The sequence below is a fragment of the Pongo pygmaeus genome, chromosome 4 (assembly GCF_028885625.2).
Source record: "Pongo pygmaeus isolate AG05252 chromosome 4, NHGRI_mPonPyg2-v2.0_pri, whole genome shotgun sequence".
NCBI lineage: Eukaryota > Metazoa > Chordata > Mammalia > Primates > Hominidae > Pongo > Pongo pygmaeus.
The window spans coordinates 67,638,814-67,652,358 of record NC_072377.2 but is presented as its reverse complement, the minus strand read 5'-3'; the positions used below and the strand labels follow the sequence as shown (position 1 = coordinate 67,652,358).

Here is a 13,545-nt window from a genome sequence, read left to right as displayed (position 1 = left end):
AAGTAAGAGCAAAGAAAAAGTAAAAAAGAGCAGCTGCATTTCAAGAAATAAAACACTTCATCCCTTAAAGAGCTGATGCCATATTCTTTGTGTACTGCTTTTCTTTCTCATTCCGTTCCAAGAATTCTGAGGAGGTCCTGGCTAACACACTACAGTTCAGTACTAAGAAGGCAACGTACTTAGTTATAGCTTAAGCAAATTCCCATTGCAGGTAAACATGTAATGGAAGTGATTTATACCTTAAACTCACTTACTTTTAGGCTATTAATGGCAAAAACTATATGCAGCCTGAGTTGGATGGTCTCTTTGATATTACCTTGATAGCCTCTACAGTCCTCTACACTGTATTCTTGAATAGGGTTAGCCTGATTAAATAAAACTGAAGAGATTTAAAACCTATACTCAGACTTTGCAAATGTTAAGTCCTTTCCTTTCAACTCATCTGCCCTTTATTCAGCACAAGGGATATATTGCAATATAACATCAATTCTTCTTGCAGTGTGTTCTGCATATCATCTGTTCCTTAATCATTGCTCACCCTCCTAGACTGATGCAATCTTATCCATGCTACCTCTCATTTTCAGTACTATGCTCCCTCTAATCTATCACTAATCATTAACTCCTATTACTGCTCTTAGGAGATTAAGTCCTATAGTAGTTTCCAAGTGTCCTAGAAATTAATTCCAAGATCCTTACCTTACCTCTGTTTCCAGGTCTTTAATAAGGTGCCCCAGATTACCCCTCCTTCCTTATCTTCTTCATCATCCTCCCTCTGCCTGTTTTAAATGCCCTTCACCGGACAGCTTTGTTTCCAGTCAGGGACTTCTTCCATGCTGCCCACATGGCTAGAATGCCTCCTTCCCCTCAGGGCAACCTACTGGTCATCTTCCTCTCACCATTTAAACTTCACTCTCCAAGAAGTCTTGTCAGATACTCTGTTAGGAGATACTACTTTTACTAAAATAATGGATCACAACCCTGGCTATACCCTGGAATCACTAATGTGTGACAAGTTAAGCTTCACCAGTATGTGAAGTGCCTTAAAGTAAAATACTGATACCTAGACTACATACCAGACAGACTCTCTAGGCAAAGGAACCAGATATTGGCTGTGGCGGGTTGCTTTTTTTTTTTTTGGTCTGTTTTTTCCACAGCCCCACAGGTGATCTATTGAGCAGCCAGAGTTATGAACCACCACAGGCTGAGCATTCTTTAATCCAAAATGCTCCAAAATCTGAAACTTTTTGAGCACCAACATGACACCACAGTGGAAAATTCCACACACGACCTTGTGATGGGTTGCGGTCAAAATGCAGGAATAAGGCCGGGTGTAGTGGCTCACACCTATAATCCCAACACTTTGGGAGGCCGAGGCAGGCAGATCACTTGAGGTCAGGAGTTTGAGACCAGCCTGGCCAACATGGTGAAACCCTGTCTCTACTAAAAATACAAAAATTAGCTGGGGATGGTGGCACGTGCCTATAATCTCAGCTACTCGGGAGGCTGAGGCAGGAGAATCACTTGAACCCAGGAGGCGGAGGTTGCAGTGAGCCGAGATCGTGCCACTGCACTACAGCCTGGATGACAGAGTGAGACTCCATCTTAAAAAAAAAAAAAAAAAAAAAGTTCATTCTTGGCACAGTATAGACACTCAGCAAATTTTACCACAAGTTTGTGCCCTACTGATCTTGTCTTTCCTTTAGGTAAAATGTGGTCAAAATTAATGCCAAAACCTACAAAAACCTGGAGAAAAAGTCTTCAAAAGTAAATAAAACATAGCCCAGGGAGGAATCTGACTCTTACAGTTCCCTGGGCATAATGTATAAGGAGTTTATATCCAAATTACACATAACCACCGGTAGCTGCATCTACTGCTGTTTCCCATGCTCTGCTTCCTTGGTCTCTGTTTGTTTGTTTGTTTTGAGACGGTGATTTGTTCTGTCACCCAGGCTGGAGTGCAGTGGCATGATCATAGCTCACTGCGGCCTCCAACTCCTGGGCTCAACCAATCCTCCCACTTCATCCTCCTGAGTAGCTGGGGCTACAGTCACATGCTACCAGGCCTGGCTAATTTTATTTTTTGTAGAAATAGAGCCTCATCATGTTGCCCAGGCTGGTATTCAACTCCTGGCTTCAAGCAATCCTCCTGCCTAGGCCTCCCAAAGTGCTGGGATTACAGGCACGAGACACCACGCTGAGCCAGTCTCTATTTACAAGTACCCAAACCCAGGATATCTAGAGAGAAACCTACTGTCAGGTGCTGGTCTGCCAAAAACTTTAAATTGAATAAATCTGACCAGGTATGGTGGCTCGCACCTGTAATCCCAGTACTTCGGGAGGCCAAGGAGGGAGAATTGCTTGAGGCCAGGAGTTCAAGACCAGCCTAGTCAACATAGCAAGACCCCATCTCTACAAACAATACAAAAATTAGCTGGGCATGGTTGTGCATACCTGTAGTCCTAGCTACTTGGGAAGTTAAGGTGAGAGGACTGCTTTGAGTCCAGAACTTGGAGGCTGCAGTGAGCTATGATCATGCCACTGCACTCCAGCCTGGGTGACAGAGCAAACCCTAAAAAAAAATTCCTTTTGATACCAAAACAATTTAAAAGTTATAAATTTATAACTCAAATAGGTACTAGAGTATAGGAAATAGGCTAATAATGACAATGCCAATTTCAATTGGCTGACTAGGGCTATCAGGGCTGATAATGCGGTATTAAGAACTCTGAGGCTGGCCGGGCACAGTGGCTCAAGCCTGTAATCCCAGCACTTTGGGAGGCTGAGGTGGGTGGACCATGAGGTCAGGAGTTCAAGACCAGCCTGGCCAACATGGTGAAACCCCATCTCTATTAAAAATACAAAAAAATTAGCCGGGCATGTTGACGCATGCCTATAACCCCAGCTACTTAGGAGGCTGAGGCAGGAGAATCGCTTGAACGCAGGAGGCAGAGGTTGCAGTGAGCCGAGATCACGCCACTGCACTCCAGCCTGGGCAACAAGAGCGAGACTTCCTCTCAAAAAAAACTCTGAGGCTAAATTCATCAGGAATGCTATGAGGGATCATGGATATTGGTCACAGAGGAGAAGACATGGCATATATGACATGGATTTTCCACCTAAAAGGTCCATAACTTCAAGAGTCTAACTAAAAAGCCTAATCTTCAAAAGGAAGGTAGTAATAATGTACACACAAAATGGCATACGTCTATCAGTACTAATCACACTATAGATGAATCACTTATTTACTTGTCTGTGAGGGCAGGAACTATTTTTGCTTTATTCATTTTTTGTATCTCCAACACCTATCAGAATGCCTGATATATAGCAGGCTGTTAATTGAAGTATATTCAATGAAATCTGCAATTTAAAAAAAAAAGAAATTTAAGACCACATTATTTTGATATGCCATAATCACTTAAGGTCTATACTCCAAAATATCACACACCCTAGTGAATGACCATCTGAACTTTATGTTTTATTGTAGTGGGTAATGAGATCATAGTGCACTATAACCTCAAACTCATGGGCTCAAGCAATTCTCCTGCTTTGGCCTCCAAAGTGCTGGGATTACAGGCATGAACTACCATGCTCAGCCTAGAAGCATGACTTTTAAAAGGAACACTTCCCTCACTCATATTACTCTTGGGAGATAGTTTAATATGGTGAAATTCTAATGTCTATTTTCACTTAGCACTATAAAACCATGAATATTACTTTACCTAAAAGAGCTGGAAGACAACTTAACCTGTATTTGTTCTACAACTGAACCAGAAGAATAAAAATTAGTTTTATCCAAGGTTTAAAACTTGTATCTATTCTTAAGCTAAGAATCATAATCTTAAAACAAACAAACAAACACCTTAAAATTATTTTAGGTTACAAAACAGAGGTGTTAAAATTAAAGCAGATGGCTGAATCCAAGAATTAAACTTTGCAAAAGATTAATGTCATATTAATCACAACTATACTTGTGACTAGAAAGAACGGGGTCTAGATGATCTCTTAAGGAATCTTGTTCTGGATTTTCCACACTCTTGCCCCTTGTCTTATTTGAGCAGACACAGATTTAACTGGCTCTTTGCTATTTTCTCTAGCATTTTAACAATCATGACACATAAAACAAGTTGACACATAGCCTTTCCCCAGAGTTTCAAAATCTTTGTCATAAGAATCAAGTGGCTAGGCAATGAATACAGATTCCTGGCTTTCTGTGGTACTTTTGGAAGCAATAAGTGACTATTTTAAGTTTTTTGAGCTTCTTTGGTAGTAGTGGAAAGAATTTTACTACAGGGGTTTGTACGTCTCAAAAAGAAATACTAAAGTATACAAATTCACACCATAATCAGCAAACATCTGTCAGCAGCACTTAGAGAGCTGGGAGTGAAGGGATTTAGGCTTTGGCCCAGGCTATGCTCCTTATTAACCATGTGATCTTGGCAAATAATCCAACCTCAGATTCTTCACCTATAAACCAATAATCTGCCACCTTCCTACCCTGCTTACCTCATAGATTTCCTGTGAAGATCCAATTAGCTAACATGTCTTGAAGCACTTGGAAAACTATTAAGCCCTAACAAATCCATATACAGAAACATTATCGTCCTAGTCCTCAGGGAAAAGGGAACTATTAGGTCACAAATTCCCCTATTCCATCCCACCCCCATAATCAATCACATAATTGTACCTAAAGAACAACTGTATTGCCACATAGTTCATCTTTATTACTTAAATTTACACATGCTATTCTCCAGAAGCCTATATAATGACATGTAAAGATGAACTAGCAGAAGAAAAATGTGGCAAAGCATATAAAGAATTAGGCCATTTAAAATCTTTTCTAAAGATTTTCTTTGCCTGCCCTGAACTCCAAAATTCCTGATGGGTCCTTTGAAATCAATTGCCTCTTGATTTCAGATGTTAAAAGGAACTCTTTACACCAACACTTAACTAAGAAACAAGAATATTTTCCTCCCACAATTTTAGGTTTTGTGAACTTGTAGTAACATAGCACTTCTTACCAGGGATCATTCTAATCAAGCTCTGTAACACTGCTCGCTGATGCCTTTCTCCGAAGTAAGAAGCAATTTCCTGCATCTTGACTGGGCTGTAAAAAGCGGTATACGGTTCCAAAATAACAGAGAATTCCTCCTTTACTGTCATAGTTCTTGATAGTCTGATTTCTATGCTAAGCATGTCAGGTTCCTGGCTGCCACTGACAAGTTGTATGAATCTAGATAAGTCACTTATGGTGATCTGGGACTCAAGTTTCCACATTTATAAAAATGAGAACTAGTTTATCTCCAAAAACCTTTCTGGTGGAAATATTCTAAGATTCTCTTCAGATCACATGTATCAATACAGTCACAGTACTGTGACTAAGAGACCCCCACAAAGAACTATCCCATATTAGCTGCAGCTTCCAAATGTTCAACATTTCTCATTTCTTCCCCAGTCCCTTAAGGGTAGTCACAGCTACTATAGAACTGTTAACAGTGCAGCTAAAAAAAAAAAAAAAAAAAAAAAAACCTAGCTACATGACAGAAAGATTGTAGGTTTTTTTAAGAGTCAGTGGGTTTTAAAAAGGGAAAGGAATTGAATTAGAAAAATAGGAAGACAGATGTAAGAAAATACACCAGTCCAATTTCATACCAGGTTATCTCCTGTGGCAGAGAACAATCTTAGGAGTCCAAGCCTAACCCCTGTCACTGATAACCTTAGAAAACCAGAAAAGTCAGATTAACCTTAGCAGATCACTCAATTTCAATTAACGCTGTAGATCCTGACTACAGTGGGAAGTAGAGGGCCAGAGTAGGGAGGTAGCAGTACAGAGGAGCATAGATGGAAGGTTTCACTTCCAGCTAAGATGTCATTCTAATGATTAATTAAAATGTTTGAAAACAAAAAATCCAATAATGTATGATTTATTCAAAAACGATGTGCAAGGAATTTTGCTAGGCATCCCAGTGGTGGGGGTGGGAATGGGGGTAGTGACATAGATGCATTCAGGGAATTTAAGAGTCATTAGAGGCTGAGCACAGTGGCTCACACCTATAATCCCAGTACTTTGGGAGGCTGAGGTGGGTGGATCACTTGAGGCCAGGAGTTCGAGACCAGCCTGGCCAACGTGGCAAAAACCTGTCACTACTAAAAATACAAAAATTAGCCAGGCATGGTGGCACACACCTGTAGTCCCAGCTACTTGGGAGGCTGAGGCATGAGAATCACTTGAACCCGGGAGGCAGAGGTTGCAGTGAGCAGAGATCACACCACTGACAGAGCGAGACTCCTTCTCAAAAAAAAAAAAAAAAAAAAAAAAAGAATTATTAGTTATTAGTAAGTCCCATTACCCCATGCTGTTTAAAAACATAATATTAAGAATATGTACCCATAGGTATGAGCTGAGAGGAGTGGAAAAAAAAAAGTTACAGACCCCAACATTAATACTTAAGGAAATATGCTGTCTCATGAACAATACAGAATGATTTAGGAATTCAGATGCTGACTGGCCATCTGGTTTTAGTAATCAGTGAAGACTCAATAGGATAGTTTTCATCATGGTCTTGAAAGATAGGAATAAGCTCATTTTAGTGTACCTGTTTGCCCTTGGGATATGTTTATTAGTGTAAGAGCATCACTGATGGGAAAAGCATGGTCTGAAATAGGGACATGGATCACCATCAGCAAGCCAAAAGAAAAACATCAAGTCACCAGTTAATAATGGTCTGAAGCAGTCCTTCTTTATTCATGTCATTTCTACTGTCTCAGATATTAGTGTTCCTCCAACTGCAGTTTATTTTTGTTATAATAACCACTAGTGTTTTATCCAATATAAATCTGTTATGGAAGTGAGAGGAAGCAAACAAGCTTCTTTAAAGTAAAAAAGGGAAAGCTTGAGGGGCATTCTCCCAGACATCAATTTCTATTGTGAAACACTACTGTCCAATGCAAATGATCCTTCTGTTCTTTCGAAGTTCTCTACTAATCTTCTGCCTTCCACCAACTCCATCATGCATCTGAGGCACATAAAAAGATACATGACCATAGGTTAGGATAATAACACACTGTGATGACTTCCCTAATTTCTTATAGGCAAACTGCTTTTGAAACGTGGTTTTAGGTTAGTAGCACTTATGTAAGAACACAAAGCTCTTGTATGTCTGGGAACTTCTGGTATAGGCTGAAGGTGAAGGCTGAAAAGAACCAAAATTGCTTCAAGTTCAATAAATTTAAATAAAATATGCTCTGTAAAAATTAAAATGTATAAATCAAATATCGTATACTTTTTCTGATAAGATTTCAAAGTTAACACCTATACTCATACTTATGAGTGTAAAGAATTTACACATTTTATTGCACCCTAATTTTTTTAAAAATAAATTTCATTGTGCATAACTGAGGTTTACAACATGATGCTATGGAATATAGACAGCAAAATGGTGAAGCAGATTAATATAGCTATCATTTCACATAATTACTTTAACAAACGCTGCTAAAATCTACTTATTTAACAAAAATCTCTAATACAATTTTACTAACATTGGTCCCCCTGTATCTGTAAACTTGTTCATCCTACATATCTGCTATTTTGTATCCTTGACCTACATCTCCCCATTTCCTCTCCTTCCCCCCCACCAGCAGTAGTAACCACTGTTTCATTCTGTGTATTTTAGCTCCTTAAAAAAATATTCTACATATGAGTGAGATTATGCAATATTTTCCTTAGTGTCTGGCTTATCTCATTTAACATAACGTCCTTCAGGTCCATCTACGTTGTGGTAAACAGTAGGATCTCCTTTTTTAAGGCTGAATAATGTTCCATTGTACATTGTCTATACACACACATAAACATATACACACACACATAACAATTTCTTTAGCCATTCGTCACCCATAGATGGACATTTAGGTTGTTTCCCTATCTTGGCTACTGTGAATAATGCTGCAATGAACGCGAGAGTGCAGATATCTTCACAAGGTGGTGATTTCCTCTCCCTTGGGTATATACCCAGGACAGGAGTTGCTGTGCACCCAGAATCTTCAAAATAATATGTAAATCCTACTTTTGCTGGTATACTGTGAAGTATTTACCTAAAAAAATGACATTAACAGCACTCTTTCAAGAAAGTAATCTGAAGAGAAAATATAAAAGAAACCTCAACCCAAGTAAAGAAGGTATCTCTTTCCCATTAGTGTTATTGGTAACTTCTAAAGCTCTAAGCAGTATAATTTATCTTTTCATATACAGGATAATGATGGTTTCAGTTGTTACCACAAATTACCTCAAATATAATGGAGGAAAAAAATCATTAGTTATATAGGGTCTTCCAATATATCATACACACAACATGAAAATCAATCTAGCTTCACATAACTTGGTCAAACCTGGCAGAATCCTAGGGGGGCGTGGACGTAAGAGCCAAGTTACTACTGACCAGGCTAGGCTAAAGGTTAATAAGCCACTCATAAAAGGAATCGAGGCCAGGCGCGGTGGCTCACGCCTGTAATCCCAGCACGTTGGGAGGCCGAGGTGGGTGGATCACCTGAGGTCAGGAGTTCGAGACCAGCCTTGTCAACATGGTGAAACCCCGTCTCTACTAAAAATACAAAAAATTAGCTGGGCGTGGTGACGGCGCCTGTAATCCCAGCTACTCGGGAGGCTGAGGCACAAGAATAGCTTAAACATGGGAGGCGGAGGTTGCAGTGGGCCGAGATCGCACCACTGCACTCCAGCCTGGGTGAAGAATCCGTCTCAAAAAAAAAAAAAAAAAAAAAAAAGGAACCGGTATGAGAGATGGAGTCAGGAACACTGCTCAACTCGAGATTATCACATATCTCTCGTTCTTTCAATATTGGTACCGAAAGAAAATAATTTTACTTATCTCCCTCCGTGCATTTATTCCTTTACAATATGAATTATTTCCAGTCTGGCTGGCGTATGTCACTCCACACCCCAAGCTAGTGACATAAAACATTTTCCCCAAGAGAAACCTACAGAAAGATACATAAGCCTAAGGCTCTTAAAGAAAAAATGAAGCATGTGTCTTCACCTCGCCTCACACTTTTCTCAGTTACCTCTCCCGAGGGTGTGAAAATATCAACATCCGGTCGCCCACCCCCACTCTCTCAGCAGTGCCTCGCATTGACTCTGCCCATCCCCTATCCTTCCCTTTACAGTCTCATCACCTTGGAGAAGCCCATCGAATATTTCTTCCCATTGCTCCCCCACCCTTATTCATGGCTCAGCGCGATTTTCTCCACATCTTTCTCCCAAGGAAGTGGCAAAACAGAAAGCAGCATGGTCGACGACGAAACCGGGGAGGCCTGACAACCAGACGGCAGTTTAAGGCGACGGGACTGGCTCTTTCCCCCCATCTCGGCCTCCGACCAGCAGTCGGTTCTCTAAACGTGAAATCGCTGGTCTTCCCGCTCCCCCACCCCCATCCCCATCAGAGGCCAGGCCGGTAAAATGCAAAGACCGAGGGGAAGCGCGAGGCAGGGTCATCCCTAACGAAGCCCGCTCCCTCCCGGGCTGGTGTCCCCGATGGGGCTGGAGATTGCGGGGTGAGGAGCGAGCGGCCCTCGTCCAGAGACCCCCGGAGACGCGACCCTCGACACCCGGGCCCTTTCCCCACTCGGCTTCCCTCCCCCGCGGCCCGGCCCAGAGAACTGCAGCAGCGCCCGGGCGGACCCCACGCCGGCCTCACTGGCACACACGCCACACACAAAAGCGCCGCGGCCGCCGCCTTCCCGCCCCCACAGCCCGGCGAAGCAATCAATGAGGCGGCCGGCGCCCGCGTCCCCTCCGTGCACACCCGAACACGGGGCCAAGCGGGCCAGCGGGGCTGGCAGCGCGGCTCACCATCGCTGCGCTTGATCTCCACGTAAATCCCGATCTGGATCTTGCCGAAGTTGGCCGTTGCCATCACCTCATCTGGAGCAGCAGCAGCGGGCCGAGGGAGGGGGACCGGAGGGCGGAAAAGGCGGGGAGGGGGCGGGGTAGGTGTGGGAGGGGGAGCGGTTGCCCGCGGCCGCGCCGGCCCGGGCGACAGCGTGAACGCGAGCGGCGCCGCAAGGAGCAGCTGTGGGGAAGCAGGCGGAGGCCCCGGGCCTGCAGGCCGGCAGGAGGACGCGCACGCCGGGTAGTCGGTGTGAAGCTAGGGCCGGGGCCGTGAGACGGCGCGGGGTAGAGTGGGAGGGCCCGCACCGCCCGCCCGGGAGCCGACGCTGGGGAGGCGGGGCGCCGCGCGCCTGCGCAGAGCGCGCCTCCGGCGTCTCTTCTTCCTCTTCGGCTTGCCTCTCCCCGCTGCCTCCAGGCGGCCCCGCCCAGCTCTGCAGCGGGGTGGGCGGTGGCCACGGCTTACCCGGCCGCTGGAGCGTTGCGCACTCGGCCCGTCCCCCAGCTAGCCGGCGTCGCGTTTGATTTCAGCGCGCGGCCTAGAAGACGCGGGAAGCGTCGCGCCGAGCTTTCTTACCCTCTCGCTTCCGGGAATTGGCGCTGTTGCGGGAATGGGTTAAAGGCCACGTGGTTTCAGGGCTTTCCAGCGGGCTGAGGGATGTGAATTCAAGGGCCCTCCGTTGACAGTACGGGCTCGGTGTTTTCATCGGAAGGTGGCACCCCCTATTTCCACCTACAGGTAGCTGAGCCAAGCAGCCCTCCCAAGCACACTTGGTGTAGGTTTCCCATCCCGTTACGCTGGAAGGGAAGAAACACCCTTGAGGTGTCACCTACACTAAATCGAAATGAAGATCCACCCCTTTACAGTCTTGCCTTATAGTTCATCACACTCAAAAAGAAGCTCTGTGGTGGAGCGTCCTTAACTGTTCAGGTTATGAGGCATCAGATGCTGGTGCCCTGTTTCTGCTGAGGGTTCAAGACTTACTTGCCTTGGCCTGTAAAGCCAACAACTGTGACTCAAGGGAAGAAGGCAGACACATAAGGTTGACTAGGGAATGTGTCTTTTTGCAATCATTTAATTAGTCTGACCACATCAGCAATGTGGAAAGCAAGACTCTCCATCCTGGCAGAGCAGGAAGGCCACGTGGACCGGGGCCCTGGAAACTGTGTTTATAGTACAGTGTAAAAACCTCCAAACGTCTAACTCCTGCTTGTAGTACTGGCAATTGATATGTTGGAAACAACACTTTTCATGGCCTACTTTCCCTAGTCATTGTTTTTTGTTGTTGTTGTTTTGTTTTGTTTGTTTTTGAGAGGGAGTCTTGCTCTGTCGCTCAGGCTACAGTGCAGTGGCGCGATCTCCGCTCACTGCAATCTCTGCCTCCTGTGTTCAAGCGATTCTCATGCCTCAGCCTTCCGAGTAAGTGGGGTTACAGGCCCGCGCCACCACGCCTGGCTAATTTTTGTATTTTTAGTAGAGACAGGGTTTCACCATGTTGGCCAGGCTGGTCTCAAACTCCTGACCTCAAGTGATCCACCCGCCTCCACCACCCAGAGTGCTGGGATTACAGGCATGAGCCACCGCGCCCGGCCTTCCCTAGTCATTGATAATCTCCCTGTAACAATAACTATAAATATACAATTTAAAATTTTAAAATTGGAAACTGGATATATACATCAATGCTTATGTGGGTATATGTGTGTGCCTAGAGTTTTCTATGTAATGTGAGTAATCATGTAGGTCCTTAACAAACTGTTAAAAGACTGGCTTCATCTGTAGCTTGAACATATTGAAGGTATACCTGTCAAAAGAACAATTCGATTGAATCCATTCTAAAGTGCGTATAATTTCTATGAAAAAAAACCCACACTGGATAGACAATGTGGAAAATAACTTCTTTTACATTCCAGAAATGACACCACACTTGAGGACTCCTATTTCAAGTGAAATTTGACCAAATCAGGGTTTAGTTTTTATTTTTTCTATAATTTTGGGAGTTTTATCTGAACTCTTTGAGCTCCTGTCTAGAATTCATTTTCTGATGTCTCTGCAACTGAAGTATAAAACATCTATTTATATTTTATTTATACTTTATAAAGAATGCAAAGAAATCAAGCTATACAGCTCAAAGTTAACATTGTTTCATAAAATATTATTATTATTATTAGAGACAAAGTCTCACTCTGTCGTGCCCAGGCTGGAGTGCAGTGGCATGATCTCAGCTCACTGCCACCTCCACCTCCCAGGTTCAAGTTATTCTCCTGCCTCAGCCTCCCAAGTAGTTGGGACTACAGGCACGTGCCACTACGCCCAGCTAATTTTTTGTATTTTTAAAATAGAGACGAGATTTCACCGTGTTAGCCAGGATGGTCTCGATCTCCTGACCTCATGATCTGCCCGCCTTGGCCTCCCAAAGTGTTGACATTACGTGAGCCACCACGCCCAGCTCATAAAATATTATTTTGTATCGTGGTTGCTGACACATACCTTACACTCTGTGGTTTATATGGTTAGTCTTAACCTTTAATCCATATAAAAGGTATTTTTTAAATATGTACATTGTTTTGCTCCATAAAAATGTATGACATAACACTTAACAAACACAAAACCTTTCCTTTATAAGACATACCCAAAAGGCTTACTTTTTTTGGTACACATCAACATATGTATTTACCAAGACTTTCATTATGGGCTTTGTATGCTAGTGGCTTCCTAAAGAGCAGCCATAAATACATGCAGTGTGGCTATGTTTCCATCAACATCCTGGATCAAAGATTCTAACTCTGGCTGAGACTAATTTAACAAGATATATAATCCTAACTAGAACTACTACTACTAAGATCCTGAACTAGTAACTACTAATTAATCACTAAGATATATACCCTACTAAGAACTACTGTTTTTATTGGAATTATATAGTCTGCGCTCAGACATTTGTTCAATGAGTTAACTGCTCAGTATCTCAGTTACTTCTTTGATCAACCTGGAATAATAACTTACATTCTCTCAATCACAGAAAGTTTTTGTGAGGACAAATGAAATAAAATGTGATAGTGCCTTGATATTTATAATTTTTTTGTTTTTTGAGATGGAATCTCACTCTGTCGCCCAGGCTGGAGTGCAATGGCGCAATCTTGGCTCACTGCAACCTCTGCCTCCCGGGTTCAAGCAATTCTCCTGCCTCAGCCTCCTGAGTAGCTGGGATTACAGGCACCCACTACTACACCCGGCTAATTTCTGTATTTTTAGTAGAGATGGGGTTTCACCATGTTGGTCAAGCTGGTCTCGAACTCCCGACCCCAGATGATCCACCCGCCTCAGCCCCCCAGAGCGCTGGGATTACAGGCATGAGCCACCGCACCTGGCCTATAATTTGTTTTATAAAAGTAAACCATCCTATAAAATATAACCCAGGCCAGGTGCAGTGGCTCATGCCTGTAATCCCAGCACTTTGGGAGGCCTAGACAGGAAGATCCGTTGAGCTCAGGAGTTTCAAACCAAACATTTGTAGTCACATTCTGCTAAGTGAAAATACCAGGTGTAAGGCTATTGATCACTTAGATAATGAGAAAGAGATATATCATTTTTTTCTTAAAACCTATCGCTGGCTTCCCAGAATAAAATCTAAATTCTTTACAAAACTCTACGT

General features: G+C 43.3%; 1 protein-coding gene across 4 annotated transcripts in view; it reads right to left on the bottom strand.

The window, feature by feature from the left end:
* The window catches only part of KIF2A (kinesin family member 2A), an 85,834-nt gene extending 75,441 nt beyond the window's left edge, over nt 1-10,393 (bottom strand). For 2 of the 4 annotated variants that reach the window (XM_054487821.2, XM_054487823.2), the window contains exon 1: nt 9,860-10,393. In XM_054487821.2, the coding sequence (XP_054343796.1) occupies nt 9,860-9,923 (64 nt within the window). In that variant the 5' untranslated portion in view covers nt 9,924-10,393. The remainder of the gene's footprint in view (nt 1-9,859) is intronic. The other 2 variants (XM_054487822.2, XM_054487824.2) reach the window with 1 other exon arrangement.
* Nucleotides 10,394-13,545: the final 3,152 nt, after the last annotated feature.